At 43.0% G+C, this 20291-nt stretch overlaps 1 protein-coding gene across 1 annotated transcript in view; it reads left to right on the top strand.

The window, feature by feature from the left end:
* LOC135514833 (partitioning defective 3 homolog) overlaps nucleotides 1-20291 on the top strand; it is a 250086-nt gene that overhangs the window by 163556 nt on the left and 66239 nt on the right. The window contains 6 exon segments of the mRNA XM_064938485.1: nucleotides 8502-8567; nucleotides 8570-8687; nucleotides 11992-12143; nucleotides 12903-12947; nucleotides 17585-17815; nucleotides 18017-18251. Coding sequence (XP_064794557.1) covers nucleotides 8502-8567; nucleotides 8570-8687; nucleotides 11992-12143; nucleotides 12903-12947; nucleotides 17585-17815; nucleotides 18017-18251 — 847 coding nt within the window.

Here is a 20291-nt window from a genome sequence, read left to right on the forward strand (position 1 = left end):
CACACACGCATACACACACACACACCTGGTCTTCTCTCTTGGGGTCAGCCTGAGGCGCTGTCAGAGCAGGCAAACTCAGGGATTCACAGAGCACACACACACGCACCACTGAATCAATCAGAAGGTGCACTGCACCATACAAGGGCCCCTGAGCTGTAAATCATACGCAACCTTTTCCTTGACATTTAGATCAGCTGAAAGTTGAATGGAAACTCAAAGCACAGGCAGTTACGCCATTTCCTGTGTTGACAAACCTAATCGTCGCAGATCAAATAATCCACTGTGAAAACACACGTGGACCGCGGGGGAAGGTGCTACTTTCTCTATTAGAGTAAACCGAATGTTGTTCTTACATTGCCATCACGCTCATCTATATAGGTAGCGTATGAGACCCATGAATACATTGTTACATCACTCGCCGTCCATCCACTTCCTTGATCAGTGTTTCACTGTGAACCTATTGCAGGATACCAACATACTGACACAGTCTAATGTATCCTAAGCAGGATTGTTGTTGCACTGTCAGCCCATTTTAACATCCGAACAATGGCCTGAATGTAATCTTTAGAGACAGAGCGTGTAACTGTTGACGTTACAGGATTAAAGTGTCACAAAATGTTCATTGTGAACCATTTAACAACAGCTTGACGGTTATGTCTTAGATTTTCATCTTGGTTGCGTGACTCACTTGTGTGCCTTAATTTCGAGTCATTCTGGTGAGAAAAATCCCCAAATCCCATGGTTCATAGCACGCTGCGTTTATTTCTTCATAATGTCTTTGCATACCTAGAGAACTCAAAGCAGTTAGGAATTTTCTGTCAGGCTTTGTGTCAATGTCAGATTTAAAGTGGTTGGAATAAAGTTAAAGCTGTTTATAAACAGTATTGGGTAGTAACAAATTACATGCAACATGGATTACCTAATTGTAATCAGCTCGGATGACTTCAAAAATGTTAAACAGCTGATTACGTTTAGTATTACTTCAACTAATATTAATAAGAACATTTGATACCACTTTGACAGCCTTGCTGTCATTTCACACAGCCTCAGGACGTCGCACATGCACTCAACTCGTCTCACATGCACTCAACTCGTCTCACATGCACTCAACTCGTCTCACATGCACTCAACTCGTCTCACATGCACTCAACTCGTCTCACATGCACTCAACTCGTCTCACATGCACTCAACTCGTCTCACATGCACTCAACTCGTCTCACATGCACTCAACTCGTCTCACATGCACTCAACTCGTCGCACATGCACTCAACTCGTCTCACATGCACTCAACTCGTCTCACATGCACTCAACTCGTCTCACATGCACTCAACTCAGCCAAATGTTGTCCAGTTGATCGCCCTCAAGGGTGGATGGCTTCTTTTTGGTTTCCAGTTGATTGAATGTGTCTGTAAGACTGCCAAACCATTTCAACCTGGCCCACTGGTCAGTCATGCAGTTGTCTGGACTCCATCGAGTTCTGCCTACTGCTTTGTAGTGTATTCACAGTGCACTTTCTGATTGCGCAGAATGTCAAACCGTGAATGTGGGAAAAACAGTTATAACAGTTGTTAATGTTGAAAAGAAGATGCTTCTCTGTAGGTTGACATTTTATTCATCAACTCTTATATTGAACGAAGGGGCACTCATGTCAGCCATTCACTCTGAGTGCATAGGCCTATACATGACATGTGCTGTTAGATATAGGCCTATATGTGACATGTACTGTTAGATATAGGCCTATACATGACATGTGCTGTTAGATATAGGCCTATACATGACATGTGCTGTTAGATATAGGCCTATACATGACATGTGCTGTTAGATATAGGCCTATACATGACATGTGCTGTTAGATATAGGCCTATACATGACATGTGCTGTTAGATATAGGCCTATATGTGACATGTACTGTTAGATATAGGCCTATACGTGACATGTGCTGTTAGATATAGGCCTATACATGACATGTGCTGTTAGATATAGGCCTATACATGACATGTGCTGTTAGATATAGGCCTATACATGACATGTGCTGTTAGATATAGGCCTATACATGACATGTGCTGTTAGATATAGGCCTATACATGACATGTGCTGTTAGATATAGGCCTATACATGACATGTGCTGTTAGATATAGGCCTATACATGACATGTGCTGTTAGATATAGGCCTATACATGACATGTGCTGTTAGATATAGGCCTATACATGACATGTGCTGTTAGATATAGGCCTATACATGACATGTGCTGTTAGATATAGGCCTATACATGACATGTGCTGTTAGATATAGGCCTATACATGACATGTGCTGTTAGATATAGGCCTATACATGACATGTGCTGTTAGATATAGGCCTATACATGACATGTGCTGTTAGATATAGGCCTATACATGACATGTGCTGTTAGATATTGGCCTATACATGACATGTGCTGTTAGATATAGGCCTATACATGACATGTGCTGTTAGATATAGGCCTATACATGACATGTGCTGTTAGATATAGGCCTATACATGACATGTGCTGTTAGATATAGGCCTATACATGACATGTGCTGTTAGATATAGGCCTATACATGACATGTGCTGTTAGATATAGGCCTATACATGACATGTGCTGTTAGATATAGGCCTATACATGACATGTGCTGTTATATATAGGCCTGTCAATTACATGGCAAACGATCAGCAATAATTAGGCGACATTTAGAGTTAAATACCTCAGGTGGTGAATTAGTCCCACATGAATTATCTTACTGTGATATTTCTAAATGTGATGTCTCTAAATAAAATGTACAAAAAACTGAGCTTTCATTACTCTGACGTTCTTTCTTGCACTGTACCCAATGATTTTTGAAAACTCACTTGATAGGTCGATGTCCTGGTTGTGTGGTTTTACAGACCTGTTTAATGCATTGTGTACACACTTTATGAGAACACTTATATATTCTATGTACATATGTATGTACATTGTACTATTTGGTAACATGTTCATTTTCCCTCAACTCCAACCTCATCTGATGCGTAATACAGATGTGGGTAGAGCAATGTCAACATGAGGGGTGCAAATTACAAACAATCACAACAGCTCTGATGCGTAAAGTCTGATAAAGAGCAGTGATACTAGCAAGAGCAGTGTGCGGGTTTCTTGTTTTTTTATGTGCCTGGGTGTTCAAAGTCATTACGTTACTCGTTTTGAGTAATCCGGAGGATTATGTTACTGATTACTTTATTTTTCATGTAACTGTAATCAGTAACTAATTACAAGTAATCCCGCCCAACCCTGTTTATAAACCAGTATTTAATTCACTGGCGTCTTTTAACAGAGGATGAAGAACCGTGTTTGAATTCCAAATGGCACCCTATTCCCAAAAGTAGTGCACTATCAAGGGAATAGGGTGCAATTTGAGGAACAGACAGCAAATAAAAAAAAATCAATGTAGTTCAACTATTCCCCTCTGTTACCCTTTCAAATCCCTCTCCTCCCACAGTGCTTATGAACTATAAAAGGGAGAGTTCACCCAAATTACTATCACTTAATAATAAAGTTTTTCCCTAAAATAATTTTGGAAGACACCTTTATCATTATCTTTTGTGTAGACTAACTTGGATGTCATGGCAAAATGTACATTTCATCATAAAGAGGCATACCCAAAAGTAACTGCTGTTCGTGTGTAATTACCTGATTCTGACGTGCCAAAACTTGGTATGTTTGAAAAGAAGACATCTGGGAGGAAATTATCAGGAGATAGATAGGAGTTACATAGTTCAGAATACACAAGATCAGGGTCACACAAAATAACCTTTTTAATTTTGAAAGTAATCCTTCATTGACAAGCTTTAAGAAAATGATTGATTCCCAGAGCTGGAAACACATCAGAGGGCTTCCACAACATGTGAACAATATCAAAAAAAATGGGATTGATTGACCTAACAACTAGAAATGGGCAGATGTTTTAGCAAGTGGTGTCAGGTGTGTTCACGGGACATTTCCAAGTGTCCCTAAACCTCTCCAAAGTGACACATGTCTGTAAATTAGGTCATTCCAGTGCTATTACATATTTGCAATCCCTAAATGCTATTTGTTCAGTATAAAAACACAATTTCTTCCATATCAACCTCAGTCAAACATTGTGGTGTTGTTATGGGTTATACAGGGTACATTCAAGTGTCCTTTCAACCTCTCCAAATGTGTCCGAATGTGGTAATTGCACACTGGATTTGGCTAAAAGTTATTGTTCACTATTAAAAACTACATCTCTACAACACCGACCTCTCTCAAACATTGTGGTAGTGTCGTGGGACATACCGGGGATATCCAAGTGTTTTCATCATATTTTGTCATGCGCAAAGATAGTCACTGGATGGACATTCGATGTTGCCATTATGTCACACTGTTATCATCAGATAACAGATAACATCCAGCAATAAGGCTAGATTTGTTCCTACCAACTTAAGGATTCATTTCATACCAAACCTTGTAGCTGTAGCTCAAACACAGACCAAATCAAAGCTTACCGTGTAAGATGTTTGGTGAAAACGTTGTGTTAAATGAACATTTTAACTCTCAGGCTTGATGACCAATAACGGTAGGTCACAGGCAGACAAATAAGATCCTCATGATCTGTGGAGTCCCGGCTTTCAGTGTGAATCAACGTATTCCATGTTTATTTTGATTATGCTTCACAAAACTAACCAAAATGTAGGTGGCAGCCATCTTGAAGTGAGGTCATCGGCTTGGCCTGCCCTTATACATTTGTATGCACATATATGGTAGTAAGTCACACCAATGATTTTAAGGCGCAGATCGATAGCCAAGATACTCCACTTTCCGCAGACACCCTGCTTTTCCAGATAGGGGCTACTTTTCTCATACCAGACTGAATTGAATAAAAAAAAAAACAATTAGAGTCCCCAAATATGGGGACTTTACATTTAAGGGGTGTTAAACAGTATCTGTCACACTTTGTCTCCTATCCAATGTCTGTCCATGTCATAGATTCAGACAGGGAGTTATTTTGAGATCAAATGAGCTTGGCACAGTGATACCTAGCCCGCTCCGAGTTGTACCATCACTCCTGGTTACAGAGAAAACCAAGTATCCGTTCTGTCTATTAGATTACACGTACAAGTATGGTAACAGAGACAGGGCATTACTAACCATTACATATGTCATAGATTCAGTTTTGTAACCAGATGTTTTATTAGACGATGTTAGTGTGGTGCTACGTTACTATACTGTATATCAATTCATGTGAATTGTAAAGCCGAAGTGAACTGTAATCGTGGAGATTAAAAATGTCAGCCGATAATTAATCACCAGGCGGAACATGTCGGCTGAACATGTTCTTTTCATTCATCTCTATGATTACAGTTCGAGTTACGTTGTTGGACTGGTCCCTCTCAGTGGTGTGATAAGCCATTTGCTCATGAGATTTGGCAATACAGATTTCCATCTAGGTACCAATATATATGGTACCATCTAGCTCTGGCAACATCATCGTTGGAATAGTCCCCTCCAGTGGTTTTCACATCCACCTCCTTATATGAATGGATATTTCCAACCCCCACATTGTAGACTGCTATTCCTCCTTTCAGATTCCTCTCTCTGTTCCAGTTGAACTTTTCCTTTATCTTATACGACGAATTCAATGAGATACCCAGTGGCTTCTTCAAGATGTTCCTCACTGTCCCATTCAGGTGTTCTCCACCGCTTGGGGTAATGTCAATGTGCACAAGCCCAAAGGCCCATTCCATAGTCGTCGTCCACAGCCTGGTTTGGGGGTTTGTGGGGGGGGGGGTCCGTGGCCCTTATTGCTCTCCCACAGGTTATAGCTGGGTGTATATCACACTTTATCCACGATGTCCTTGTACTTCGTCATGTCATCCACATCTTCCCTTGCCATTTTGCCAGATGCATCCTCCCCTGCAGTGGTAGTGGTTTGCTCCTGCTGTCTCCCTTGAGGCACCAATTGTTTCGACCAGCATAAACCACCCTAAGGCTCTGCACAACAAAGGCAGAGTTGAGATATGGCTGACTTCTGTGTGGCCAAGTGGTCGCCTCAGTTGAATATGCGTTGACAGTGTGCACACCCGCCGTCATTTTTTAAATGATGGAGTCGACCTACCTGGATTGCTGTTCTTCTATTGTTTTGGGGAGTACGCGTGATTTCCAGGAAACCGTTGCTCAGTTCATATAAACCAAGCCCGATATGGGAATAGCTGAAATTGAACCACGACCGTGCAAGGTATAAGAACACAACCCAGGCTGGTTGCATTAGCTTTGCTGGTTTGAAAAACATGCTATTTTACATCCAAAATTCAAAACAGAATAAGTACATCACGTTGAACCTCAACACTGTTTAGCGAGACTCTGTGATGCTGCTTGCCCCTGAGAATACAATGGCAAAATGAGTTAAAGTTGCATTGTTTTAGTTAAGACAGGTCATGATCGGGGCTAACAAAGGTTTTGTCTTTGCCGAATTTCTCTGATCACTTCCCCATTGTTGTGCAGACCTTCCCCACTGCTATGACAATTAGCTACAGAGGATAAGAGACTTCAGTCAATTATTCTCTTCTTTAGGCAACGGCTCGTTTTTTTCAAGAAGTGCACTGCAGGCAATTCCCCTGCTTATGCTAATTAGGGAGATGGACTTGGACAGTGGAGGGAAAAAAACCTTCTCTCTTCTGCATCCCTCGTCTCTCGCCCAATTATTCTCACCTCTCGCCATCTCTCATTTCATCTGGCCAGCCTGCATTTCTACTTCTCGGCTATTAAATCCTGCCCCTCTCAAAATTCACCGGTCTGTTTCCACGTAGTCTCTGATAATTGCTTCTTTTGAAGACAAGGCAATTCTGTAAAGAAGCTGTACCTATTGGTCCTTTGTCCCGATGTCTGATTGTATTAGGGCTAGTGTAAACAACCTTCATTTTAAGGGAATCCCACCAAGTCAGGAGCTGTGAGTTCTGCTCACCTGTCAGCACCATTGTTGTTGGTAGACGAGTGGCCTTGGCTTGGTCCACCAAATACGTTTGAGGCTCAAATGGCACCCTATTCACTTTATAGTGCATTAACTTTTACCGGCGCCCCATGGGCCCTGGTTTGAAGTAGTGCACTGTAAAGGGAATAAGGGTGCCATTTGTTACCCATAATAACACTCTTACGTATGGATGGATGTCCGTCCAGAAAGTTGATTTGCTTCTAGAAAAAAAGCATGAATGGAAGTTGATTTATTCATTGGGTTACTCAGTGCTTGCCACATTCATTCAAACTCATCGACAGTGGCATTTACTTAAAGAACCATAGAACCATTCTCAGTGTCCATTGGTCTGTTAAGGGACAGCGTGTGTGTGTGGGCTGAGAGAGAAAAGCCCCTACTGGGTTTGAGGGCTCACCGACACCACAGAGTTCCCTGAAAAGACACATAGCAGGGGTAGGGACTAGGGGAACACAGGATCAACAATACACTAAATACACACACACACACACACACACACACACACACACACACACACACACACACACACACACACACACTCGGCTCTATTAAGATTGGTCACGGCCTGAACTTTAAGCACACTACTATTCATCCAGCCATGCAAGTTGGCCAGGCAGTTGGAACTGTGGATGTAATTGGTACCACACATACTCTGTGTGAAAGGCTATGAGAAACAACACTAACCCTGGCCTCAGGTCCTGGGTAGAAAGTCCTGTTCTCCTGCCATGAGACCCAAACAGATTCCTAACACAAATGAACTTTTCTCTCCGTTATTGTGTAGGACTCTTATACAGCATAGAAACCATCCTTCTATAGACAGTCAGTTACCCACAAAAACAGATTAAGGATAGTGTTGCAGAAAGTCCTGCATTGCATATCAATGTGGTTTTAAATCCCTCAATTGGATACAAAGAAATGGGACTTTTCTTCTTCTTCTTCTTTTTGCCTCGCTTCGTGAGCGTGCCAAAGAAAGTAGTTGTATCTTTTTCACAATGGTGCAGCTTGCATTAATCACACTCTAATGACTCTTAAGAATGTCATGACAAATGCTGATTGAGAATTTCAGTCTGGCTTTTAAATTCAACAATGATTGTGGTAAGTTATGTTGCGGTATCAAAGGATCAAATGTCCAATAAATATCAACAAAATATATCAAATGTCGAGTATTAAATGAACGCTTTAAATGTGTGTGTATATGAGCAAGGCAGTTAACCCAATAAGCTTTAAACCTGCAAAATTCTCTCCACCAACAAGAGAGGTGTGAACTGTCATGAACAGTGCCTGTGGCCATAGAAATTGAAGTTGCACGTGCGCAGTAGGGGGGTGTTCCCCAATGCTGGAAGGTGGGCCCCGAGTGAAAAAGTTTGGGAACCCCTGGCCTACTGCACAAACCTCATTGCTACAATGGAGAACTGTTTTTAATTGCTTAATGTTGCATAGGCTTATGTTTTTGAAGTAATGTTTAATAAATACATCTGCTCCTCCATGTTGTCCTTCAGGTAACTACCAGCTCTCCCCAACGGTCAACATGCCCCAGGACGACACTGTCATCATTGAAGACGATCGCCCCCTGTACTTCCTGCCCACCTCTCTGACCAATCGTCTTCCAGTTCCCATGACGACATGGGGTTCCATGTGGAAGTCCCTCCAACTTGGGCCAAAGATACTCCAATTCAGAATGAGAGGTGAGAGCAGAGGGCAATCCCAAATGTCACCCTGATCCCTACATAGTGCACTACTTGACCAGAGAATGTTACAGTAAATTCCCATGTGTCATGGTGAATGTTCTCCTCATCTCAGAAGGTTTCACTAGTTCCTCCTGTCATAAATCTCTCCAGTGTGCCTGATGGCGACTGTGTGTGAATCTCAAATGGCTCCCTATTCACTAATTTGTGCACTACTTTGAAAATGGGCCCTGGTCAAAAGTAGTGCACTTCATTTTGAATAGGGTGTCTTTCCTAGTCGGCCTCACTCACGGCTCCTTCTAGTAGCTCCATGTGAAACTCTTTATCAACTGCTATGCTTTATCTTGGCTAGGTCGCAGTTGTAAATGAGAAGTTGTTCTCAACTAGCCTACCTGGTTAAATAAAGGTGAAATAAAATTAAAAATTTCAAAATTTCAAAAATCAACTGTTCTTGTATCAGACTTGACACCCCTTTTTTTTACTTTGTTTTTATTGAAGATTACATAATTTAAAAAAATATATAAAACAAAAAAACAAGGTCTGGCAGGTACAGCACATATCATCATACTAGTTACAGTAACATTTGAATTAGACAATTTTCAAGTACGAACCCCATTTTTCCCAGTATTCCTGGCCTCTCCTCATGAGTTCTTAAAGCAAAAGGTCATACTCCCCCATATAATGTGTTTCTTTAAAAATGGTCTTTTTGAAACCATTTCCTAGTGACAGCCCTTTCACTGCATACCAGTATCAGGTATTTCACCCAAATACAAAGAAATGCATGTTTGTTCTACTTCAAACCCATTATTTTTCCAATGTTTTGTCCTATTTCTCCCCAGTAAGCTTCAATGTGTGATCCGCCCTTGATAGCCCACATTCTCTCCAACAAGGGTGTTGGGAGGCCAGTCAGTCTGTTTGAGTGTTATGAAGAAACGTATAACAATCTTCCAACAGAATTCTCTCCAAGTCCTTGAGTTGGTAGAGCTTAATTGAGTCTCATATGTTCAACTATGTTTCATCAGTTATTCCATGTTAAGTTCCTCCTCCCATTTCCGTTTAATATAGCTTGTAGAGTGTTTCTTTGAAGATGAAATATCCATGTAAAGACTTGAAATGTTTTTTTTAATACTCCCCAAGTTGTATGTGTTAGTGAATTATTTTATCAATTTCTGAGGTGCCTGAGGGTCAATCAGTTTTATATCTTTTAAAAAGTAGTATCGAACCTGTAGGTACCTCTGTAGGTCGCAGTTGTAAATGAGAACCTGTTCTCAACTGGCCTACCTGGTTAAATAAAGGTGAAATAAAACAAAATAAAAACCTGTAAAAATCTTGTTTATCCAAGCCATGTTTTTTTGACTTCGGTCCTGGAAGTTCTCTAGAAAATGATGTGATGCCTTTTTGCCTCTACAGCAGGAATGAAGCTGGGGTCGAATGCGGGCCAGCTCAGCAGTTTGACCTCTGTCTAAAGCGTGTCTTAAGAGAAATGAATCCGCTGATTTGTGTCTGTATGTTTCTATTACCATGTCCTTCTTACCTAAAACTGACTGTATGGGTATCTCTGTCAAAGTAGTCTCAATGGCTTTCCATTTGGATTCGTATTCTGAATTGCACAAACACACGAGGTCTCAATTGATTGGGCGGACACAAAATCATCTTTTAGGTTTGGTAAGGCCATACCCCCCCCCCGGTTTTTGGTAATTGTAATGTTGCTAATCTCATTGTTGGTCTCTTCCTGTTCCAGATCAACCTTGATATCCGTCTATCCCTAAACTGTTTAGGTTGGATTTCTATGAGCAGTGATTAGAACAAATACGGTAACCGTAGCAGGATTTTCATTCTGATTGTTTCACTTCTGTTACTAAGATCCAAAGGAAGTGAATTCCACCTGTCCAGGTCATCATAGATGTTCTTGTTGACGTGAAGGTAAATCTTGTCACAGAGTTTGGCTGTATCTTTTTAGATTCACTCCCAAGATATTTAATAGATGAAGAGAGGTCCACTGGAAGTTCTACCTACTCTTCAGCTCTTGCCGTGGGGTATAATTATATACTTGGGCTTGGGTCTTGTGTATGTTAAGCACATACCCTGAATATGTTCCAAATGTTTGTTTAACATCCATCAATCTAGGTACACTTGAACCTGGGGCTTATAGGAATAACAGAACGTCATCAGCCTACATGCATATCTTATGTTCACTGCCTCTTATTGTTATTCCCTCTAAGGTTGGGTCCTGTCTTATTGCCTGTGCTGACGGCTCGGGATACAAGGAGAAGAGCGTGGGTGGAAGATTAGCCTCGTCTTTCTCCTCGTTCTAAACTTAGCGTTCGTGACATAATGTCCATTTCTCTTTATTCTGGCAGTCGGACATGAATGCAGTGTTTTGATGCCCTGTATCACTTTGTTGAAGCCAAATCTTTCCATAACTTGGGACTAGATAATCCCATCCCACTGAATCAAGTGGGTTTTTTTCTGCATCTAGACTGATTTTCATATAGTACTTAGTCTTAAGACTTGACATTCCTTTTGATAATCAGGACCATGTTTTTTTATTTATTTAAGTTTTCGCGACGGAATGTTATTTCAGTTGCTGCAAATTAGACCTCATACTGTGTGTTTAAAAGATTCCTCTTGTTTTTCCTTTCGCTGAACCAGCGAAGATGTAGAGTAGGTCTAAGGCTGTTTCACTCCGCTGTACGTTGCGTTCTACAAATAGTGACACATAAACCAGGTAAATATATGGCTAATTCTACACTGACGTATACACAAGGACAAGGTCTATGTGTCCCATATGTTTTTTTTAAAAGGACACACAGGCACACCCACCTGCTGCATACTTAACTGGGCGTGTAGGGCCGTTGTAACCCTGGATACGTCCCAAATTGCCCCCTATTCATTATATAGTGCCCTACTACCCTATGGGCCCTGGTCAAAAGTTGTGCACTATATATAGGGAATAGGTTGCCATTTGCATTGCAGCGTCCGTGATGCTGAGGCCCAGCCTGAGTTCTCGTCAGTGGGGTTGGGCTGAGTGTGTGTGGCGATTGTAGCTGGTCCGGCCCTAATCAGTCTCTACCTTAATCAGTGGATTATCAAGTATGGCCTAGATTCTAGGTGTGGCTTGATTTTATGACCCACTGAATCTCACTGACAATGACAGTTTGAGTTACACTGGAACCACTGGAATAATCTCATCCCTTTGTCTCTTTTTTCCTGTCTTCCTCCCTCCCCGCTCTCTTTCCTCTCCCACCCACTCCTTTTTCTGTCTTTGTGTGTCTCTCCATCTCCATCACTCCCTCTCCTGTAGCACCCTGAGCCCTGATGACACCAACCCAGATGGAGCCTTTCAGAGGGAGGGTTTCGGCAGACAGAGCATGTCAGAGAAACGGACAAAGCAGTTTGGAGATGCCAGTCAGCTGGAAATCATCAAGACACGCAAGTCCAAGAGCATGGATCTAGGTACTGAAGGAAACCATCTGGTCCCTTCCCTCCCTCTCATTTGACTCCCTTTAGGTCCGCCCTGCCTGGAACCAATGGCAAGACCCTATTGGCTGGTTTACCAGACACAGATTGAAGCCGAGCCCTCTGTCTGTGAAACCGGCCCTGTGAGTTGTTAGGAATCCCCACATTAGGCACATACAATACCCCCCTGCTTGTAAATTGCATCTATAAGACTTGCGTTGCACAGCCTAATATTTGTGGCTTCTACTGTATGTCATCGAAATGTGATGCAATCCTGTCTTTTGTGTGACATCAAACAGGTTTAAGTACTGTGTCTCCTGTCACACCTCAGAACAACGTTTCAGCTCACTTGAGGTGGCATGAAACCATTCTGATTGCTTTGGCTGACAGTAATCTTCCCTCTCACCCACACTATGGCAGCGTCCCAAATGGGGCTCCCCATAGGGCCCTGGTCAAAATAGTACACCATAAAGGGAATTGGGTGCCATTTGGGACCCAGCTGATGATACCTAATCTGCTTCTTATCCCTACTGAATTACTGTAGTCCTGCACATGTTTATATCACAATAGCTCTGATTGCTATCCTAAATCTCTCCATTTCCCTGTCCGTCTGTCTGTCTCGCATGTTTTCTGATTGCCCTTGAAATTGCCTAAAGATGTGATGATGTACTGACTGTACAATAACGTTGCTGGAATGTTTGCATGTGGAATGTGCTCACTAACCGATCCAACATGTTTATTGCCCCCCTTTAACAGTAGCCGACGAGATTAACCTCACCCCTCGCAAAGAGAACACAGCAGGTGAGGAGTGACACGTCACTGAGGGAGAACGGACACCTCATCCATTCCGCAGTCCCCCCCCCCGCCCCATTTCATTGTGAGATTCCAGACCTGCTTTAGAATGTAGAATCCACTAATCACAATGTGAATACATAGAACATGAAGACAGTTTGAGGTCATTGCAGTGGAATTGTGGGCTGGTGAATATGGACTAGGCAGTGATTCTTCTTAAGATGCAGCAGCACTGCTAATTGTTCTGTGGAAGGGAATGGGAGGAGAGCGGGCGGCAGGGATCGAGAGAAAGCGAAATCGCTCTGTCCTTGGCTGGGGCTGCAAACTGACAGCAAGTCATCCGTCATTGTCAGCCGTGTGTGTTTTCACAGCCACCTCTGAATAGCTGATCCTTTGAAGGATGGGATTTAGCCGAAAGGCACAGTGAAAGCAGGAGGAAGGAAGGGAAACGGCAGAAAATAGAGGTAGTGTCGCAGTCCGACTACTGTGCATAAATGAGACTAAATATGTCATTAATGTCCCTTGTTATAGGACATTGTTGTAGGCTCCAAACGGTGTCTGAGCAGTCACTAATGAGATACCAGGGCGGTGTCCCTAATGGCACCCTATTCCCTTAGTGCACTCATTTTGACCAGGGCTCACAGGGTGGCCATGGTCAAAAGTAGAGTTTATATAGGGGACAGGGTGCCAATTGGAACGCACACCTGTTGTTTCTAACCTCCAATTCAAGACTTGGCAAAGAAGAGGCCACATATGTACTTTATTTAGCCTCTCTGTAAAATGACATCCACAAAATATCTCAACTAGGTGTATGTTCATATGAAAAATACATGATCACCACCCACCTACAATTTAATTGATGTTTTAGGTTTTTCCCAGCTTTGGGGAGAAAAAAAACTCCCTATTTAATTTTGCCCTAATAACTCTGTTGTTGTAGCTAGGCTAATAGATTTCAGGCTATTATCTTTAGTGTTTCAGGGTTTATTTTCTCTCCCCTGTGCTACACTCTCCCTCTCTAATATATACATCCACACCCTAAATGGGGCATGGTCCATTTAGCAGGCCCAAAACAAATCCTCGATCCTGGGGAAACTGATGACAGTTACAGCCTAGGAGAGGGAGTAACGTCCCAAGTATTTAGTGCACTACTTTTGACCTGGGAACATAAGATTTCTGGTCAAAAGCAGTGCACTATATAAGGAATAGGGTGCCGTTTGGGACTGAGACAGTGACAGCCTGGGAGAGGGGGGTGATGGGACACAATAGCTTAGATAGCCTGGCCCAATGGGCCTTCTTCTGCACTGATTGGCTATAGGACCTTGTTGACACAGACTGCAGCCACATGTTTGTCAAGGACTTCACTAGTTTAGGAGAGGGCAATGCATATAGGGCTCCCTAATGGCACATAGCAACGTAGGTTCCTTCGGTAGTTTCCAGTCTGTTATGTGCCTGCAGCTCCTTCAGAAAGTATTCACACTCGTTGACTTTTTCCACATTTTGTTGTGTTGCAGTCTGAATAAATGTTTTTATTAAATGTAGATTTTTTGGGGGGGTCACTGGCCTACACACAATACCCCACAATGTCAAAGTGGAATAATGTTGTTTTTTTTTTTGCATTTTTACAAATTAATTACAAATCAAGTGTCTTGAGTCAATAAGTATTCAACCCCTCTGTTATGGGAAGCCTAAATAAGTTCAGGAGTAAATATTAGCTTAACAAGTCACATAATAAATTGGATTGACTCTGTGTGCAATAATAGTGTTTAACATGATTTCTTTTATGACTTACCTCATCTCTGTACCCCACACATACAATTATCTGACACAGGTTTCCAATTAATTCATTTTTATTAATTTAACCTTTATTTAACTAGGCAAGTCCGTTAAGAACAAATTCTTATTTACAATGACGACCTACCCCGACCAAACCCTAACCCGGACGACGCTGGGCAAATTGTGCACCTCCCAAAGGGGCTCCCAATCACGGTTGGTAGTGATTCAACCTGGAATCGAACCTGGGTCTGTAGTGACGCCTCAGACCGCTGAGTCACTCGGGAGCCCCAAAAGGGCTCGCAAAGAAGGGCACCTATTGGTAGATGGGTAAAAAAAAGCTGACATTGAATAACCATTTTAGCATGGTGAAGTTATTAATGATTTCACTTTGAATGGTGTATCAATACACCCAGTCACTACAAAGATACAGGCATCCTTCCTTACTCAGTTACCAGAGAGGAAGGAAACCACTCAGGGATTTCACCGTGAGGCCAATTGTGACTTTAAAACAGTTAGAGTTTAATGGATGTGATAGGAGAAAACTGATGATGGATTAACAATATTGTAGTTACTCCACAATACGAGCCTAATGACAGAGTGAAAAGAAGGAAACATAATACAAATATTTCAAAACATGCATCCTGTTTGCAACAAGGCACTAAAGTAATAATGACAAATAAAATTGTATAGCATTTTGTCATGAATACAAAGTTTTATGTTTGGGGCAAATCCAATACACATTACTGATTACCACTCTCCATATTTTCAAGCATGGTGGTGGCTCCATCATGTTGTGTGTATGCTTGTAACCGTTAAGGACCGGGGTGTTTTTCAGGATAAAGAAAGAAGTGGAATGGAACAGACCACAGGCAAAATCCTAGAGGAAAATCTGTCTGTTTTCCACCAGACACTTGACAGATTAATTCACCTTTCAGCAGGACAATAACCTAAAACACAATGTGAAATCACTGGAGTTACTTACCAATACCAGTGAATGTTCCTAAGTGGCTGAGTTACATTTTTGACTTAAATCTACTTGAACTTATATGGCCAGACCATTTGACAGAGCTTGAAGAATTTTTTAAAAGAATAATCGGCAAATGTTGCAATATCCAGGTGTGGAAAGCTCTTAGAGACTTACCCAGAAAGACTCATCACTGCCAAAGGTGATTCTAACATGTATTGACTCAGGGGTGTGAATACTTATGTAAATTTGATGTTTTTGTATTTCATTTTCAATAAATTTGCAAACAATTTTTAAACATGTTTTCACTTTGTCATTATGAGGTATTTTGTGTAGATGTGTGAGAAAAAAATCTATTTAATCCATTTTGAATTCAGACTGTAACACAATAAATTGGGAAGTCGAGGCGCATGAATACTCTCTGAAGGCACTCGATATGTGCAGCTTCAGTCCTATAGCCACAAATGGGCTCCTGCGTCCCAAAAGGAACCCTATTCCCTACATAGTGCACTACTTTTGACCAGAGCTCCATGGGCCCTATATAAGGTAAAGAGTGCTGTTTTGGACGCTTCCAGGGTATTCCCTGTTCGACCTGCCAGTCGACTGCAGGGTGATTGATCGCTGTATTTGTTATATTAAGGCACCATCTCAGATCTCTGTACGACACAGGTTTTTTTCCTGTTAGAATAGGGTGTCAGACATGCATCGATAGTACAGATACGTTGGAGCTGGGTTGCCAGTTCTGACTGTCTAAAACATACAAACATGCCAGTGCAGATCTGTAGAAGGCTCGGTTGCCAGGTATAACCATCTGAAACCTACAACCATGCCTAGTGCAGAAACGGAAAAGCTGGAGGTTGCTATCTGAAACCACAGCCATGTATTTACGTAAGGCTCAGTTGCCAGGGCGGAATATCTGAAACGCCCAAAACTCTTTCTCAAATAAACCACTGCCTGCTGTTCTTGACTCCCGCCGTCTGTCAGAGGTCTGAGTTGGTGTAATTTTGAAGACTACCGCTGAGGTGTGACTGGAAAGCGTGCGATGCAGCCTCTGGTTGAACGCTAAAACCAAATGAATGGGTTTTGATGAATGAAAGCCTATCAGCTGCCGCTTCAGTGAAACGTTAAGAGGACAGGAAGGACTGATGAACATGAATAGTCACCAGCCCTGCTTGTTCAGGTTTCACCCTTCTCCGCTCCACTCCTCCTCCTCTCTGCTCCACTTCTCCTCACTCCCACTCCTTCCCAGGCAAGCAGCCACCATATCCATGGCCACCCACATTAGTGTGAGCTGCTTCCCAGAAAATGCTGAATAGGGTGAAAAGTAGTGCACTAAATAGGGAATATGGTGCCATTTGGGATGTACCCTGGGCCTCTTGTTTACCCGGTACCTCTGCTCCAGTATACCCTGGGGATTAGAGGGAGAGCGAGCCTGCTGGGCTTTTCCCCTGAGGTAATCCATCCCTGTCTTTGCATGCATCTCAAATGGCACCCTATTCCCCATATAGTGCACTACTTTTATATGGGCCCTGGTCACTTCAGATGCATCCTCTCTCTTCACCTCCATACCGCTCTACCTTCTCTACAATACCCCTTCAACCTGCGAGTGATGGAAAAAAGATATACTGTATATCTACTCTCTAAAGCAAAACAATACTTTTTTTTTGGCCTTTCTAGTATCAGAATTTAGTTTATTTTATTTTTCCAAATGCAACTTAACCTGTTTTGGTTGTGTCACATAATGTAGGAAATGAGCTCTATCCAAGTTTTAATTTCAACTCACAGGCAGTAAAGTAAAATAACAAAATGCTTTCGTTAAACAGTGCATTTGCAAATACAAAAGCTCCTTTAGTTCACTCACAGCTGTGTTATCAATCAACTAACTTTGGATACTGTTGCTCCTTCGTAGGGTCTTCCACCAGGGACGTGGGTCCCTCCCTTGGCCTCAAGAAGTCCAGCTCTCTGGAGAGTTTACAGACCGCCGTTGCCGAGGTGACGCTCAACGGTGACATGCCCTTCCACAGGCCACGCCCACGCATAATCAGGGGGCGGGGCTGTAACGAGAGCTTCCGGGCTGCTATTGACAAGTCTTACGACAGGCCAGCAGCCACCGAGGAGGACGACGAGGGCATGGAGACATGTAAGACGAAGCAGGACTTCTATTGGACAGATCTAACTACTTTGGATCCATAGAGCAAACGTTAATGCACATCTTTCGTTGATATCTCTGCCTGAAGAATTTACCCGACATTTCAAGTTATGCCTGCATATAAAGGTCAGAATTTGAGGACTTAATAATTACCCCATGTATAAATCTCTTTCCATGTCTCCACCTATCTAGTGGAGGAGGACACCGAGGAGAGCTCTCGGTCCGGGCGCGACTCCGTGTCCACTGTAGCAGATCTGACCCCACTGCCCAACACAGAGAGACCGCTGGCCAACGGCAACCGCGCCAATGAAGACAAGAAGAAGGACAAAGGAGGGAAGGACAAAAAGAAGCCAGACCGGGACAAAGAGAAGGACAGCAAGAACAGAGCTAAGAAAGGCATGCTGAAAGGACTGGGCGACATGTTCAGGTAGGAGACACAAAAACTGTCTCTCGTCCTTTACCAGTGTCTCACCCACCATTATCAGTGGGTCCTTGGGTCATGCATTTCATCTGAGCTGTCTGGGATGCCAATGATCCATTTAAACGTCATATTTACTTAAATGGTCCTGACACAGGCTCTGTCTCAAATAGCACCCTATTCCCTGTATAGTGCACTGCTTTTGTAAAGGTAGTGCAGCAAATAAGGAATAGTGTGCTGAAGTGGTTGTGTCAAGGAGAATGCTGACTGATTTCTAACAGTGTAGAATAATGAGATCCAGTGGGAAGGAGAAGGATCTCCTGGCAGACATGCAGATCAGATGTTTGACCTAAAGGGGAGGGGGGTGTGTGTGTGTGTGTGTGTCTTTGGCCTAAAGGTTGCTGGAAGCTCGAATTGTTTGTCTGCGATAGTCCCAGGGAACTGCAGGATCAAATCATTACGGAGGTGTGCTCCTCCCATTGAGATGAGCACTATCAGTGGTTGTTTGCAAACACACACATACAGTATGCACTTCAGAGCCCACGACTTTGCCTTTTTTGGTTTCATTCAAAAATGACTTAAACATTTTCTTTCATTGACTGAAAGCATTGTGAAACCGTTGCTCAATATTGCCTTCCAGTTCCTTGGAGTGCACTGACAACCTGAAATGGTCACAACGGCGCCTTTTCAACCTCAGGAGGCTGAAGATATTTGGCTTGGCACCTAAGACCCTCACTAACTTTTACAGAGGCACCATTGAGAGCATCCTGTCGGGCTGTATCAACCGCCTGGTACAGCAATTGCACCGTCCGAAACCACAGGGCTCTCCAGAGGGTGCCACGGTCAGCCCAACGCATCACCGGGGGAACACTTCCTGTCCTCCAGAACATCTCCAGCACCTGGTGTCACAGGAAGGCCAAGAAGATCATCAAGTACCTCAGCCACCAGAGCCACGGCCTGTTCACCCTGCTACCTTGTAGAAGGCAGAGACAGTACAGGTGCATCAAAGTTGGGACCAAGAGAATAGAAAACAGCTTCTATCACAAGGCAATGACTGTTAAATAATCCCCACTAGCTGACCTCCGCCCAGTATCCTACCCTGAACTGTTACTAGTCGGCTACCACCCGGTCCTCTACCCTGCACCTTAGAGACTGCTGCCCTATGTACATAGTCATTAAACACTGGTCACTTTAAAAATGTTTACATACTGTTTTACCCACTGTATATGTATTTACTGTATTCTAGTCATGGCTCATCCTATATAACTACGGCTGTAGTTTGAAATTATTTTTAATAGTATTTGAACCCAGGTCTGGTTGGAGTGTTTCGCTGCTCTCAAACTGAGACGCTAGTTAGACCAGACCCTCTCATCTCACTGGGCTCGCACGCGTGTGTGTACACACACACACACACACACACACACACACACACACACACACTGCAGCCCAATCAAAGCCCGGTCATTACCATCAGAGCCCCATCTAGACCACAGCAGCCTCCCTCACCTACTCTACTCTGATCACCACTTGGACTCAAAGCAACACCCAATCTGCTCACTTGGCAGCATCCTCCAGATGGCCACTGCCCAGAAACACACACGTGACAGCATCAGTATGGTTGTTTTTTTTCAGTGCTACAGTATGGTACAGTATGGTAAAGTGAAGAATCCCCAATCCGGCAAGAATCTGCCATTCTGCCCTTAACCCCCACAACAGCTGCTCCCCAGGCTCCAATGACATGGCTGTCGATTAAGGAAGCCCCCTCCCGCACCTCTCTGATTCAGAGGGGTTGGGTTAACTGCGGGAGACACATTTCAGTTGAATGCATTCAGTTTTACAACTGACTAGGTATCTCCTTTCCCTTCCCTTCAGTGCTTGTAGCTTATGAAAGGTTTCAAGAAGCTGTGCTTAATCGGTAATGAATGCTAGAGTTGGTGAGACTTGTAATGACATTTTGACAGTGCTGCCGCTGTGAAGCCAGACCGTATCACTTTACCTGGGGCTACCGAGTGTCACAGCGGTCTAAGGCACTGCATCTCAGCGCTAGAG

The sequence above is a fragment of the Oncorhynchus masou genome, chromosome 3 (assembly GCF_036934945.1).
Source record: "Oncorhynchus masou masou isolate Uvic2021 chromosome 3, UVic_Omas_1.1, whole genome shotgun sequence".
In the NCBI taxonomy this organism is placed as follows: domain Eukaryota; kingdom Metazoa; phylum Chordata; class Actinopteri; order Salmoniformes; family Salmonidae; genus Oncorhynchus; species Oncorhynchus masou.